This window comes from Rhinolophus ferrumequinum, chromosome 9 (genome assembly GCF_004115265.2).
Source record: "Rhinolophus ferrumequinum isolate MPI-CBG mRhiFer1 chromosome 9, mRhiFer1_v1.p, whole genome shotgun sequence".
NCBI classification, from domain to species: domain Eukaryota; kingdom Metazoa; phylum Chordata; class Mammalia; order Chiroptera; family Rhinolophidae; genus Rhinolophus; species Rhinolophus ferrumequinum.
This window is the reverse complement of record NC_046292.1, coordinates 7,408,382-7,424,359: the sequence shown is the minus strand read 5'-3', so window position 1 is coordinate 7,424,359 and position 15,978 is coordinate 7,408,382. Positions and strand designations below refer to the sequence as shown.

Sequence of the window (15,978 nt, the reverse complement as noted above, 5' to 3'; positions counted from 1 at the left end):
TACCTGGCAGTTGTTAGGAGGCCTCAGTTCCATCCAATGTGGCCCTCTCCATAGGGACATTGAGTGTCCTCACAATGTGGTGGCTGCCTTTCCCCAGAGCAAGTAATCCATGAGAGAGCCAGGCAGACGCTACAAGGTCTAGCCACCCAGTGACACACCATCATTTCAGCCATATCCGATCCATAAGCATTCAGCAGGGGAGAAGACGACAAAGAAGGGCATGACTACTCCAAGGCGGGAATCACTGGGGGCTTGGAATCACTGGAATCCTAGTTTCCAGTGTAATTTTGAGAGCGCCAAAATAATTATTTTCCTGATCCCTTGTATGTGATTTGCTCTGTTTTTTCTTTCCTTCCGTCTTTCTCAAAGTGTAGAATGTAACTTTTCTCTCCAGTGTTTTGAAATATCCTGTGTAAAGTTCTATTTTCATTTACTGTTCTGGATACTTAGGGGGACACTTTCTTTAAGATTTTTATAAAAATATAGCTAACATGTAATATTAGCTTCAGGTGTACATCATAGATATTCAACTGGACTCACCTGGCACTGCATATAGTGATTACCATACTATTGATTATATTCCCCGTGCTAACGAAGTGATCACCATGATAAGTCCAGCAACCATGTGACACCGTACCACGCTGTCACAATATTACTGACTTTATTTCCTATGCTGTATGTTACATCCCCAAGACCTGGAACTTTGAACCTCTTAGTCTTCTTTATCTTTCCCCCACTTTTTAAAATTTTCAATTAGAGTTTACAGTCAATATTATTTTATATTAGTTTCAGGGGTACAGCATAGTGGTTAGACAGTTATGTAATTTACAAAGTGATCCCCCTGACTCGACTAGTACCCATCTGGCACTATACATAGTTATTTCCATATTATTAATTATAGTCCCTATACTTTACATCCCTATGACTATTTTGTAACTATCAGTTTGTATTTCTTAGTCCCTTTGCATTTTTCACCCTGCCCCCGACACCCCTCTACCACCCCGAGAAATCTAGTACCCATCTGACACTATACATAGTTATGACAATAGTATTGACTATGTTCCTTGTGCTGAACCCCACATCCCCATGCAGGGGGACACTTTCAGTCGGTAAACTCATGTTCTCTTTAGTTCTGGGAAATTTTATTGCATTATTTTGTTTATAATTTTCTCTCCTCTGTTTTCTTTATTTTTTCTGGAATTCCTCAATCTTTAACATACTGTATAGGGCTTCTAAGTTTCCTATCTTTAATATTTTTTCATTTCTCTTTTACTCTATGTTCTGGAAGATTTCTTCAATCTTATCTTCCAAACGTTTTATTGAATGTTTCATTTCTACCCTACTTTTTATTTCCCAAAACGATTTTTTGTTCGCTGAATGCTCTTTTTAAATAGTATCCTGTTCTTGCCTCTCTTTCTTCTGAAAATATTAATAATTGTTTTGATTTTGGACATTTTCTTCTCTTTGCTTTGTTTCTGTATTCTTTGTTGACTTTTTTTCTCTCTCTTATGTTTGAGGTTTTCCTCAGTAATCCTTGAATGTTCTGCTCATATGTCGGAGTGGGGACTGAAAAGGTCATTGGAAGCTCTGAGCACATGACTGAGACTTGTCAATCGACCTTTGCTGTGGGTGATGGTGGCAGAGCCGTTTGCTTTCAGAATATTCAAAGTCAGTATCTTTAGATCTTTCCTCTTAAGCTGGAAAAGAGGGAGGAGCCTGGGTAGCTGCCAGATTCTAGAAGCTGAGTCAGCAGGAAGGCTGGGTGGGGCTCTCAACAGCCAATCTGTTTGCTTAACGCGGCTGTTACCTGTCTCCACCTCCCCGCTCGGCTGGGCCTGGGACCTCCCTTGTGTTCCCTTTAAGAATCAGCCTCCAAGTTTCTGCTGGGGTGAGGGGGTGGGAAATAGGAATCGGCTGGCTTCTTAACCACTTCCAGAAGGACTTGGCGCTTCCAATCGCCAAGCTGATTCCTGATCCCACTGCCAACTTGGAGTTGCTTTCTGGAGAGTTTTTTCCACCTGTCCATCTGTTTTTCCAGCTTCCAAATTACGGATGCTGCCTCCTCTGCCATAGTTCTCATCCTCGTGGACTCAGGTGTTTTAAAAAATTCCCTCTCCTCTCTTAGAGCAGGGTTTCAGAAGGGAGCAAAAGTGGATGCACGTGTGCATTTCTCCATCTCTACCTGGAGCTTCATTATGGAGATCGTTGTCATGAAGACCTGGGCAATCACAGGAGTCCCGCACTGAGGCGGAAACACGGAGCTTAGGGCCGAGGGACAGAGCCACGGTGTGTCCCCAGGGCTGCCTCGCCCTCATCCAGGTCCAGCTCCCAGCTGCTGGAGGGTCCTCCCCTCCCGCCTGTAGTCTGGGCAGGCGGCAGTCATGAGGTCGATTGTCAGGATCCCAGGGCCAGCTCGGCTAGGGGCAGGGCCAGGTGTTGGACAAACAGATCAAAGGTGAGACAGTACGCGAATCCAGACCAGGCCTGGACAGCTGGACGGGCGCGCCATGAGGCGGGTGGGAGCCCCCCACAACCTCGCCGGCCGGGGTGAGGGCCGAGAGCAGACCTCCAGGCCCTCACCAGCCCCCCGTGCTGCCCTCCGGCCGCTGATCCTCTTGGGCCTGCTGTGGGGCTCGGCAGCCACAGCCATGGGCCCGCAGTGGCCCAAGCCCGTGTTCGGGCGCCTGGCATCTCCCGGCTTCCCAGGGGAGTATGCCAACAACCAGGAGCAGCGCTGGACCCTGACTGCACCCCCAGGTTACCGCCTGCGCCTCTATTTCACCCACTTCCACCTGGAGCTCTCCTACCTCTGCGAGTACGACTATGTCAAGGTGCCGACAGGGCGGGGATGGCCCGGTCCCTCTCTCCAGCTAGGAGGTCCCCAAGAACCAGCCAGGGCTGGGGGACAGGGACACCTGGGTGTGGGGTCTGGCCTCCGATGGAGGGAGGGAGGGTGGGCAGGCCTTGGGTCTTGCCGTCCCTCCCCGTGACCCCCGACCCCACAGCTGAGCTCAGGAGCCAAGGTGCTGGCCACGCTGTGTGGGTGGGAGAGCACAGACACGGAGCGGGCCCCTGGCAACGACTCCTTCTACTCGCTGGGCTCCAGTCTGGATGTCACCTTCCGCTCTGATTACTCCAACGAGAAGCCGTTCACGGGCTTTGAGGCCTTCTACGCAGCCGAGGGTGAGCTGAGAGGAGGCTTGAGGGCTGAGATGACTCACTGGGGACAACTCTGCCTTAGACCAGGCCTGCCCTCCCGGTAGGCTCCCCACCACCTCCCTGAGGCTGGATTCCTGCCAAACCAGCAGGAGAAAAGTCCTCCTTCCTCTGACATCATCTGCAAGGCAAATGTCAATAACAGCTGAGCTGAAGTCTGTGCTCACTCAGCCAGGTGCTGAGCCCGGGAAGTCCTCACAGCCCCCGCCCCCCCCCCCCCCCCCCGTGAGGCCAGGGCTAAGTGAGCCCATTTACAGATGGGAAAGTGAAGCTCCAACAGCCTGAGCTGAGAAAGCACAGAGCTTGGGGCATTGTCTCTGAGCTGGGGCTTCGAGTCTGACACTTGATTTCAGATTCTGGCTCCTGCAGGGACAAGCTGTATGACCTGGGGCAAGTGGCCCAACCTCTCTGTGCTCCTCATGAGGCTGCTGTAAAGGTTCAGTACCCCCGCCCACTGCCCAGGGGGCTCCATTGCCAGCTGCTCCCTTCACTAGCTGGGGACCTTGAGCAGGACCCTTATCCATCCTGTCACTGGTTTTAAAAGGTGTTATTTACTTCTCCAGCCAAGTGTTGTGGGGCGGTTGCAATGACCCTAGACCTCTAGTGCTTGTCTGGGCACCAGCCATCTCCTCTCAGGTCAGCCATGACCCCAGCATTGCCGCATCCCCTTCCCTGCTGACCGCCCGCCTGGTCCACCCCTCCTAGACATCGATGAGTGCCAAGTACCCCCAGGACAGGCACCCACCTGTGACCACCACTGCCACAACCACTTGGGCGGCTTCTACTGCTCCTGCCGTGCGGGCTATGTTCTCCACGAGAACAAGCGCACCTGCTCAGGTGAGTGGCAGCTCCAAGGGGGCCCTGTGCCTCGCCCAACTCCCACCCTCAAAGCCATAGCTGTTCTGCCCCGTGGTCTGGAGGGACCACTGGCCTTGGCCCACTGGGCACTTTTCCTGGGCAGCGTCAGCCCCTTCTCTACTCTTCTGTGGCCTCCCGTCATCCGCGTTCCCCCCTCCCCCTCCGTCCTCCGCTCACTCTCATTCACTGATTAGTGCGTGTTAGGGCCCCTGTGCATCTGGCCTACTAGGGCTCTGGGACCCCGTCCAGCCTCCTTGCCCTCACGCATGCAAGCTCCCCTCCACCAAACATTAGGGAGGGAGACTGGGCCTGCTCAGAGCCCCCACCTGGCAGAGCCCTGTGGCCCCCACCGCCTGGAGGAAGGCCCGCGTGCCCCTGCCAGGCATCTGGACAGAAAACTAGCTGGTGCCCTGGGGAGGGGGAAGCCCCAACCCAGCGGCACTGACCCCACTTCCCCGGCTCAGTGTCTCTCCCCCGGTGTCTCTCCCTGTCTCTGTTCTCTTTTCCAGAGCAGAGCCTCTAGCCTCCCCTGCTGGCTGCGGCTCTGGGCTGGGCCGACATTACTGCTGCCTGCAGCCCCCATTCCCCCCGCCCATGAAACTAACAATAAACCTGGCACCACCTGCACCTGCTGCTGTGTGTCTCTGGGGGAAGGGTGGTGATGTGCACCCTGGACCCCTGCCCTCGCTCCCTACCTCATCCTAGTCTGGAGGAGCCTGGGCGGCGGGCACTCCCTCCACGGGGCCACGGGCTCCTTTACCAGAAGCGCTTTGCTCCCACCCCCCATTGTGAAGAGGCCAGAGAAGGGTGGAGGCTTGCCTGAGTTCACACAAGGGGACAGGGCTCTCTGCTCCCCCACCCGGTCCCCAGGGGCTGAGCTCTCAGCATCCTTGGACCACCTCCTGTTTAGAGGGCAATTCAGGCGCCGTGGGCTGTGCGGAGAGAGCCTGCCACAAAGCAGAGAGGCCCAGGGAGGTCGACACTGATGGACCATCTGGTCCGCCACATCCAGAGACAATTCCCTCTGCCCCATGGGGAGCAGCCACATGGAGGAAGGAGGGCAGAGCTGGGACTCCCCACTTCCTAGAAGCCTCCCAGCTCAAATGCCTGCGTGCCTTGGAGGATGTGGCAGACCCCTCCCTTGAATGATGCGATGCTCCCTCTGCAAGGACAGGCGTAGCTGTTCCACTGAGGAAAGAGGGCTCCAGACTAGCTTATGATCAGTGTGGATCTGAACTTCCCTCGACCACCTCCCAAGACAGAGCCCAGACCCAGGCAAAGAGAACCTTTTCCTGACTCCTAACCAATCCCGGTGGAGACCCAGGGGAGGCTGGACTGGCCCGGGCTGGGAGAGGGCCGCCATGGTGGACGGACTGGGGTCAGGGTGGGTCAGGGGCCCTTGGCCCAAGACTTGCCTCACTTCCCAGTTCCTGGGGTGTAAGGAGAGCCCCCTCCCTTCTCCTGGTGCCTCCCTGCCCCTCAGCAGCCTGACCTCTCTCACTCCCTTCACCTTGGGGCTGTGACTCTGGCCCAGGACTCTCACCACCAGGACCCTCAGCTTAGGGCCCCCACCCTCTCTGGGGGTGTGAGTGTGAGCCCCTGGAGGATGTACATCCAAGTGCTGCCTGTTTCAGCTCAAGTCTGGAAAGCCAGAGAAGCCCCCTCCCTAAATTGTGCCTCCAGCTACTGGGGTGGGGGCCTCGGTCTCTGAGGCCCCTCTGGAGCTGGCCACATGCATGGCCCTGGCCCAGACGGCACTGAGTGTGATAGGCTGCCGGGTCCTCTGCCTGCACCAGGCTCACGCTGCCTTGTCCTCTCCCCTGTTCTCAGCCCTGTGCTCAGGCCAGGTCTTCACCGACCGGTCTGGGGTGATCAGCAGCCCTGAATACCCACAGCCATACCCCAAACTCTCCAGTTGCACCTACAGCATCCGCCTGGAGGAGGGCTTCAGTGTCATCCTGGACTTCGTGGAGTCCTTCGACGTGGAGACGCACCCCGAAATCCAGTGCCCCTACGACTCCCTCAAGGTCTGGTTCCTAGGACCCCCACCTCATCCTGGCTCCTGCAGGTCGGGAGGTGACAGGGGCCTGCCCCTCTGCTTTCTTTCAGATTCAAACAGACAAAAAGGAATACGGCCCATTTTGTGGGACGACATTGCCACGCAGGATTGAGACCAAGAATAACTCCGTGACCATCTCTTTTATTACTGATCAGTCCGGGGACCACACAGGCTGGCAGATCCACTACTCCAGCATAGGTGAGGGCAAGTGGGTCTCAGATCCTGGCAAGAAACTCGGAGCTCCTGTCTCTTGCAGGAGTATAAATGAGCTACGTGGGATGGAACTCTTCCTGGCCAGGCGGGGGACATGTAGGGGAGGAAACAGGTGTGCTGGACCCTCAGCAGTACTGGCTGGGTCTGAAAAGTCAACTGACAAAGACACATTCACAGGAGAAAAGCAGACACATTTGTGTCTTATGTTTTATGTGGTATGGGAGCCTTTGTAAGGAAATGAAGGCCCAGAGAAACAGCTAGACCTGTGTCCATTTGTGCTAGATCTGATGGAAAGTGGAAAGTCATGGAGGAAGGGGGCAGGTAAGGAGTGTAAGGGAAGTGCAGTAACCCGGGCAGACCTATAGAGGCCTGTTTGTTCCTCCACCTTTCCTCCAGGTCCAGGGAGGGCACCCCACTCGTGAGGGTCTTATGACCTGCTTCAGGGAAGGGAGATGTGGGGAAGGCCAGAGTGGCCTTCCTACTTTGGCCATTTTCTCACATTGCTTCAGCTTAAAATAGTCAACATGCCAAGGTGCCCTCTTTTGGGGTGGCGTGTGCTGAACCCCATCAGAAGACAGATCAGGTTTGCGTGGGGGTGGTCTGTGAGGGAATCCTACCCCAGGGAGAAATGCCATCCACTCACTCTCCTCCACCTTCAAGGTTCTGTCCAATAATCAAATAGACATGAGACGGATTAGAAAGAGAAAATAACCAAATTTCATACATACATACGCATGGGAGCCCGCATACATGAGAGTCAGAGACCCCACATGCATGAGAAGCTCAGAGACAGCAAGGGAACATGGGTGTACAGGACATCTGGGCGAGGGTGTGGTTGGGTCCCACGGGGCTTCAGGTCATTGCAGGGAGGGCAGGCTTAGTAATCAGCAGTTTGCCCTGCCCTGTACATAGGCCCAAAGAGCTTATCTCTGATGACCTCTTATTATTGGCAAGGCCCCAAATTCAAATTCTAGGTATTTAAATGAGGGGCAAAAGTGTCTCTTGAGCCCAAAGCTAAAGTTGCTTTTAGTTCAAAACAATCCACATAGCTGAGGGGACTTGTTCTGCACCCCCACACATCCGTCCATCCCTCCATCCATCCACCCACCCATCTGTCTGTCCATCCGTCTGTCCATCCATCCATCCATCCATCCATCCATCCATCCATCCATCCCTCGGTCCATCTGTAGGGAAGAAAAAATAATTTTCCCTCTACCCTTCCAAGTTCTTGCCTGGAAACAGATTAACAAAAGGAAAACAAAGAGAAGTTTATTAACATGTATATCTCATGTGTATGTGGGAGATGATAAGCCAGGGGAAATGAGTAAGTCTCAGAGGGGCCTTAGATTTTCAGGACAAAGGTCATCCTCAGTTTATTGTGTAAGAACATCTAAACCTGTAAGAATTTTTGTAAGAGTTTGTTCGAGCCAAACTGACAACATATGCTGGGGAGCAAGATCTCAAGTGCTTGGCAGGACAGTTTGCAGTTTCTTTTATGCATTTGAGATTAAGGAGGGACCGTAAGGAAGATGACAGGAAGGTGAGAGAGAGAGCAAGACTGGGATGGGATTGCAGGAGGGGTAAGAGTCTGTGCTCTCTGGAGGGCAGTCAGGTATTAGAAGGAAGGGTCTGACGGAATATTTCAAGGTGTGTTAACCTAGAGACACAGAAACAGTGGACAGGGCTTGCTTAAGGCAAAGAGAAACCTTTTAGTAAAGAAGTTGCATGCCTGGGACATGACTACCCACCATAACCTGCCCAGTTAGGAATTTATGATCAGATGGCCCTGGGAGGGTACGTTCCCTAGAACCCCTTTTTTCATCCACAAGTAATAAAACTCCTAAAACCGAAGTGCGGGTTTCAGAGTCAGTCAGGGAAGAATCAGGCGTGCCAGGCTGTTGGGTGAGAAGGGGCCAGGACAGAGCCTTGAGGTGGGTGGGAAAGAAGGGGCCAGCAGGGCCCTGGCCTGGGTATGAGGCGGCTTCGGGAAGCCCTGGGCTCCCACACGGCCATCAGGGCTGCCCTGCAGATTGGGCCCCTGAGGGGAGACTTTGGGGCTTGCCTGAGACTGACAGCCCCCTAGGTCACAAAGATCAGCTGCTGGAGGGAGGAGGGGACTCAGCAAATGACCGGTGCACACGGAGAGGTACCTGGGTGGGTGGGCTGAAGCCATGGGGTGACAGCAGGCCAGGGTTTGGGGACCAACATGGAAGACAGTCTCCCCGGAGGCCTGAGCACTGTGGGCGGGTGCTCACGAGAGGACGCATGCGTGAAGCTTCCTGCCAGGCAGCCCTGTGTGAGGGTTCATTGCAGCCCACTCTTTCTAGCCTTTTGTGAACAACTATCCTGGATGCTTCACGTCCCAGCCTCACAACAGCCCTGGAAGGTGAGCAGCCCTTCTCATCACTCATCCTCCAGATGAGGAAACTGAGGCTCAGAGAGGCTGACAGTCACCACTAGGAATGGAGAGCTCTGATTTAAACCCATGTAGTCGAGCCTTTCCCTCCGTTACACCCTCTTGGTTTTCAGCAGTGAGTGTGAAGTCCCCAGCACAGAGCAGATGCCCCAGTGGAGGTGACTGTCCTATCTCACTGCACGTCTGGCTTTCTTACACAGCTTCGGCTGAAGCCCCGGCAAGGCGACAAACCCTAATTTGCACACTAAGCAACCGAGAGTTTCCTCTTGCCTTTGGTTTTAAATCTTAAGAACTCTGCCGGACTTGTGACAAGCTGTCTTCACACGTTAAATGTTTCATTTACAAATCAAGAACTTCAAATGCTCAGTTCAGATTCCCCTGCTGTAGAGTATCTCATCAAAACCCCTAAGCCCGGTTTCCTCTGCGCAGCCCAGCCTTGCCCTGATCCGGTGGCGCCACCTAATGGCCACATCTCACCTGTGCAAGCCAAGTACATCCTGAAAGACAGCTTCTCCGTCTTCTGCAAGACAGGCTATGAGCTTCTGCAGGTAAGTTAATACGAAGTCAATAATGCAGCACGATTATGCTAGTTTTTAAATGTATATATATTTTTCTATCAGCACATAAATATGAAAGGAAAATGGGAAAATAGCTGTTGTCAGCATAGGGGCTTTTTTCGACTATGACTAAACAATAAAAATCCAAGAAATGATGTTTGCTGAGAAGAGGGATAGCTATGGAGAATTTTTTATTCTTGGGAATTTTGCCTTTTTAAAAAAGCTACTTTGGAAAGGTAGTGATTAAAATGGACAACTTTTCTCTGTCCACACATGACAGCAGCTCTTGGTAAAGTGGCTGAGCGAAAAAACGATGCGTTTGCTGTTTGCTCTTCTTGTGCCATGTGCTCTGTGATGTCACCGTGCATAAAATTAAGCTCCTCCCCCTGGTCAAATGACCTTTACATGAAATAACTACTGGGCCCACAAAAAAATGAAACCGTGTGGAGAAATCGTATATTCCGCAAAGTTATAAATAGTGACCACTGTTAAGGGAGAAGGAGGATAATTTTAAAAATGCTTAGTGTGTTGCTTTAGGGGCCCAAGGAGATTAACACGTCCTCTTTATGTTCTTCAAAATTGTCACTGAATCCCAGTGGTAAAAAGCAATAACATTGAAATGATAGCTAGCGATGCAATCCAGTCCTGTGCAGGGGCAACACCAAAAAGAAAAGAAAAAAAAGTGAAACACTTCCCACCGTGCCAACTTTTGGGGCAGGCTCTTTGCCACAGCTCCTTGGACTGCAAACCTGTTCAGTTTCTGATTTAAAAAAAAAAAAAATCATCCTGCTCTCCTTTGAAGCATAAAGCTTCTCCAAAGCAGTTTCTTTCATTTAGTCCAGACACGTTCACTCCGTGTGTCATGAGGTTGGCCTTCCCCAAACTTCTGACCACCAACCTCCCTTTGACACTTCATATAAAGCAGCAGGAACTTGTGAGAAAGTAGAAAGCCAATATATCATGAAAAAATACATCATGAATTGCTGCAGAGGTCAACATTTGGTTCCTAAAATGCAACGCACCTCGAAAGGTGACCTCTATGGCACAGGTGATAGAAGCAGAGCCGTTGGCAGCATATATGCACACAAACCAAGGCAGCGTTGGGCTGCTATGTGCGTGTGTCACTCCCGTGGGAGCATCTTATGAAACACTGGAAGAGAAACTACTGTGGGAGCATGGTTTTGGGGAGTGCTTTTATGATGTAAGCAAGGAAATTAATATTTTCTGAATTCGTTTAGGGTTATGTGCCCCTGAAATCATTCGCTGCAGTCTGTCAGAAAGATGGATCTTGGGACCAAGTGATGCCAGAATGCAGCAGTACGGTCACGTGACCACGGCTCCTAGGACACTTCTGCTATTACTGCTTCTACCGCTTCTGGTCTTTTCTAAAAGGATTCTACTTATCAGGGTTCGAATTCCAAACTGGCTTCTCTTCCCCAGTCTCTTAGTGCCCTCTTAGAGGTTAAAATGAAACCAAGCTATTAGGAAACGTTATTTGCTTTCTGAAAGTGTGATCTTTAAAAATATTCTTCTAAGTATAAAATACTCGTAGAAGATGGGAAACAGAGAACTGCATTTTAATATCCGTAATTCCACCATATGAGAGTATAATGAGTCACTGTGTTGGTGTATGTCCCCCTCGTGACACACACATCTCACACATGTGTAAACATACAGGCTGCTGTATGTACGGATGGGGGTACGTACACCAAACAGGCAATGGTGTACATCACCGTTTTGTGAACTAAGAATTATGTATATTTTTTAATTATAAAATACATGTTAATTGGAAAAATATATAAATTTACAAAAATAGAAAAAGCCACTCTTGCCCAAATCCCCAAACTACCACTAAGAGTTTGGGGTCTATTCCTTCACATTCTTTATCTTCTATGCTATACATACTAACATATTTCACTATTGTATACTTTTTAACCAAAATGGGATAATTAATCTGATTGCAATGTGCCTTTTCCCTCCATATTGTTGGACTATCTTCCCAAGTCAATCGGAGCATGAGAAGAGCCAGTCACCCTTTTTAATGACTGCACAGCACTCCATCACATATTTTCAATCTGATTTGTTTCCAGTTTTTTACTATCACACACACTGCTGTAGTTAACACCCCTGTACATGTATTTTTGCATATTTTGTGCAAGGGTTTCTACAGAAGTCCTAGGGGAATTGAAGTATTTCCTAAGTTTACACTGAAAAAGCAGTCGAGAGCTGGCCCTGATGGGGCGCTGGGAGTCACAGGCCTGGGGCTGCGCCGACTCTGCCGCTTTGTGCTGGCAGTTATGGGTATCTCGTCTAGTAGACAGTGCTGCTGAAGCACTCGGCAGAGCCAGGCACACGGCCACGAAGTTGCTGAAAAGTATTTCAATGCAATCTTTTCATATCCACAGAAATACAGCAACAGCGTTTGGATGTCTACTATGTGAACTTGCAGACAGCCCTTTGTTTCACCAATTGGTTATTTTACGTTAGCAGTCCTAACAAGTGTGAATTCTAATCCAAATCCAAGGTATTACGACTTCCAGGTCTCCTGAAGTCAGCTTAAGAAAAGCATCGTCAGAACAAGCTGAGCCCTTTAGAGGCGTCTGTACTGGTGTCCTTTTCTACCCACCCAGTTACCACTGAAGACCCTTTCGCGTGGACCCAGACTAGAGGCACGCGTAGGTAGTGCCATGTTCTCCCTTCCGTGTTGCCGGCTTTGCGGCAGACCTTGTTAGAAGTGAGCGCTAAGAAGTCCAAGCGGTTTCAAATCCTTTTCCTTGAGGAAAGGCGTCATACCATTCCTTCCGCAGGGACTTCTCAATCCTGCCATTTAGTTGGGAACAGGGATGAGTGATGCTTTCAAGTCACACTAAAGCGATTCTCTCCATTCTTGAGATGAAATGAATGATGTCCAGCATACGGGGAAAAGAACACGGCTTTGATAGCACCACACGGCCCAACCGCCTATCACAGCCTTCGGATCTTTTCCGTATTAGAATTGAAAACACAAGCTGACGCCTCCCTCTCCCATATTTATTAGTTGTCGACTGTGGTCCTCCTGATGACCTACCCAATGGCCAAGTGGAGTACGTCACAGGTCCTGAAGTGACCACATACAAAGCTGTGATTCAGTACCGCTGTAATGAGACCTTCTACACGATGAGAACTGATGATGGTAAGCCAACTGTTCAAAGCCGGGGTGGGTGATGTTTGGAACTGAAGTCCTCACTATCTGAAAATAAACTCGAACCAACATTTTTGGCTAAGGCTAGACCAAAGATTAAAAGGCTCTTCTCCCACCCGCTAAGTGAAGTATTACAGCTGAAGTGACTTTAATGTCAATTTGCAAGAATCTGAAAACAGATCTTATCTAGTAAATGACTACAAACACACAAGATATTCCAAATGGTTTAATTTAACAAGCCAAAACCTTATCATTAAGCACTTGAGATCCTGATACATATTCAAGTTACACATCTAAAAGGTTTCCACTTTGCAAGCAAACATGTTAATGCGGAGACCCCCCTATTTATGAAATCATGTAAAATGGTTATTCAGACACCTCTATTTCCCACTGATGCTCAAGAATCAACATTTTTCAAGGGGGGATTCAAGCAAATGACAACCACCTTATACACGCAGTTAAACATTTTTGCTTTTCCAATGATTTGCAGGTAAATATGTGTGTGAGGCTGATGGATTCTGGACAAGTTCCAAAGGAGAAAAATCACTCCCAGTCTGTGAGCCTGGTAATGGATACATTTATACAAGAGATTCGTAATTGATGGCATGTAGAACTGGGTAGGAGACATAAGTAGCACTTCAGCTGTGGTGGCAGAAATGTAACTTCAGCACTTGGCTCTTAGGCCAAGTTATTATTTCCAAATAATATGTTCTCATTATCCCCTTTCCATTTGGAGAGGTTGCTGGGTGCTGACTGCATCAGTCATTGGATTATTTTGGCCTTACAACTAGGCAAGCATAAAAAATTAAATGATTTTTAAAATTATCTTGAACCACTTATACATTTATAAACATGAGTTCTTCTGTTGAGTTACTTCTCTTCTCTGTAAAAATGCTATTAAAACCCAAAGCTAATAACTTCATTATTTCCCTAAGCAATTGTTTTCAATGACATCTAGTTTTTAAACATTAATGCAATTTGCCTTTTAATAGTACTTAAAAAATTTTTTACCAGAATTGGCTCTGAAGACATAGTTGAATAGAGATTTAAAAAAAATGGAAAGGTAATAATATATTCATTACCCCTGTGTTATTTGGCTTAAATTAGTTTTTTTAAAAAACCTTTATCTTGGCTGACACATTTGTAGGTTTGAATGCAAGTATTCTGCCACAACAGGAAATGTATTTGCTACATTGAGTGTATTTCATAATATACAGTAAAATTTAGTGTTTGGAAAAATCAGCTAGACCAAAAATAACTTGTGAACTTGGTGGTGCCTGGCTACAACTGCAGCATTCTAATTTTAAAACAGTTAAGTGCTCAAAGGTGAGAGTACTATTACAGCTGCTGTGTTGGTGACCTCAGTTCCTGCTTCCCCAGAACGACTTGGTGAGTCCCCCACTTCATAAGTGGGAAAGCAGAAGCAACGGCAGTCACTTCCTTTTCCTTTCTCTGCACATGGCCAAGTGCACCGGCTCAGACAACCCGTTTGCCTTAAGTGATTTCCCCAACCGTGTAGACCAACTGTTTTAGCAAAACAAATAACAAGTTTCTAAAAAACTTTCACTCACCTCCTTTTCTGAGGAGCTAAGAGATACCAGTCAGGTCTTTGTGCTGTTTTTGAGTAGCCTCACTTGCCTGTATGGTAGACACCCACCAGTTCATGGGATGCAATTTTTGGTTCATTAAATATACACAACCCCAAATTGGTAGTAATTGGAGAAAAACACCACTGGGTTTCTCTAAAGGCTCTGTACATCTGCTTCTTTCTCCAGTTTGTGGAATATCAACTCGTACTACGAGAGGTCGTATATATGGAGGGCAGAATGCACAGCTGGGTGATTTTCCTTGGCAAGTCCTGTTACTAGGTGAAACTATAGCAGCAGGTGCGCTTCTGTACGACAGCTGGATCCTGACAGCTGCTCATGCTGTTTACGGGCACAAAGAAGATGCCCCCTCCCTGGACATCAGAATGGGGATCCTGAAGAGGCTGTCACCTCATTACACACAAGCCCAGGCAGAGGCCGTTTTTATACATGAAGGTTACACTCATGATGCTGGTTTTGATAACGACATAGCACTGATTAAACTGAGGAACAAAGTTGTAATCAATAGCAACATCATGCCTGTTTGCTTGCCAAGAAAAGAAGCTGAATCCTTCATGACGACAAATGACATTGGAACCGCATCTGGGTGGGGATTAACCCAAAGGGGTTTTCTTGCCAGAAATCTAATGTTTGTTGACATACCAATTGTGGACCATCAAAAATGTACTGCTGTCTATGAGAACAAGCCCTATCGAGGGGCAAGGGTAACTGATAACATGCTTTGTGCTGGCTTGGAAAGTGGGGGCAAGGACAGCTGTAGAGGTGACAGTGGAGGGGCATTAGTGTTTCTAGATAATGAGACACAGAGGTGGTTTGTGGGAGGAATAGTGTCCTGGGGTTCCATTAATTGTGGGGAAGCAGATGAGTATGGGGTCTACACAAAAGTTATTAACTATATTCCCTGGATTAAGAAAATAATTGATAATTTTTAATTTGCGGATCTTCAATCAGTAAATGATTCCTTGAAAAATAACCTATAAAAGATCTTAGCACTAATGACCTGACAAACATTAACACGGCAGTTTGTCGGTTGCCAAGACTTTCATCTTTTCCTGATGCGAGGGGACATACAGCATTACGGTAATACCCATCTTTGCCAATGCAATAGAAATTCACTGGTTAAATGTGCATTGAAATTACTTATGAAGTCCAGTATCTTTTTGTACTGGCCTTTTTGTCTGCATTTCTGGAAATTGCCTGTTCATATTCTTTGACTACTTTTTTTGGTTTTGGACTTGTTCTTATTGCTCTCTAAGACAGCTTTATATATTACAGCAATACTGGTTCAGGAATTACCTTGAATCATGGATTTTTTTTTTTTGTAGATGAACTGGAAACATCAATATTTTAGCCTAGGTACTGATTTCCATGTTAAAAACCACAAAACAGTGAGATATACTTTTTCACTCATCAAATTGACAAAAAGTACATGGAATAGCACTAATTCACATTGTCAAAGACAACATAAATATTCTAAAGGACAATTTGGCGATATATTTCAAAAGCATTCAAAGCATGCATAGTCTGGCCTAGTAATTCCAATGCTAAGAATTTAATTTAGCTATGAGGATGATCCCAGCACTTGGACATAACATAAATAATGCTCAATTCAGAAGACTGTTGAATCGAATGTGGCATTTCCATACGACGAAATACGACATTAGAAATAAATGGTGGTATTACAAACCTGTAGTATTTTTTTTCCTTCTTACAATGAACATGTAATACGTGGGCACGCTTAACCAAACAATAGATCACAGATCATACAATAGCTGAGTACAGCACTCAAATACACAATTAAGAGCTGTTCTCCTAGTACTTAACAACAAAATTATTCTAATTAGCACATACATCTGAATTAAGTAGCTAAC

The 15,978-nt window shown here is 48.1% G+C and overlaps 1 protein-coding gene across 9 annotated transcripts; it reads left to right on the top strand.

The window, feature by feature from the left end:
* Positions 1–1,872: 1,872 nt before the first annotated feature.
* Positions 1,873–15,795, top strand: MASP2 (MBL associated serine protease 2). Of its 9 annotated transcripts, XM_033113830.1 has the most exons (10): positions 1,875–2,831; positions 3,006–3,183; positions 3,922–4,053; positions 5,905–6,101; positions 6,184–6,331; positions 9,192–9,310; positions 10,558–10,636; positions 12,357–12,491; positions 12,991–13,065; positions 14,276–15,795. In XM_033113830.1, exons 1-10 carry the CDS (start codon positions 2,508–2,510, stop codon positions 15,037–15,039), a joined length of 2,151 nt encoding a protein of 716 aa, XP_032969721.1. In that variant the 5' UTR covers positions 1,875–2,507; the 3' UTR covers positions 15,040–15,795. The 9 variants fall into 9 exon arrangements, 6 of the variants coding, with proteins under 6 accessions (XP_032969725.1, XP_032969724.1, XP_032969721.1 ...); XM_033113832.1 differs by lacking the exon at positions 14,276–15,795 and having other exon boundaries at positions 12,991–14,269; XM_033113831.1 differs by lacking the exon at positions 5,905–6,101 and having other exon boundaries at positions 2,711–2,831.
* The last annotated feature ends 183 nt before the right edge of the window (positions 15,796–15,978 follow it).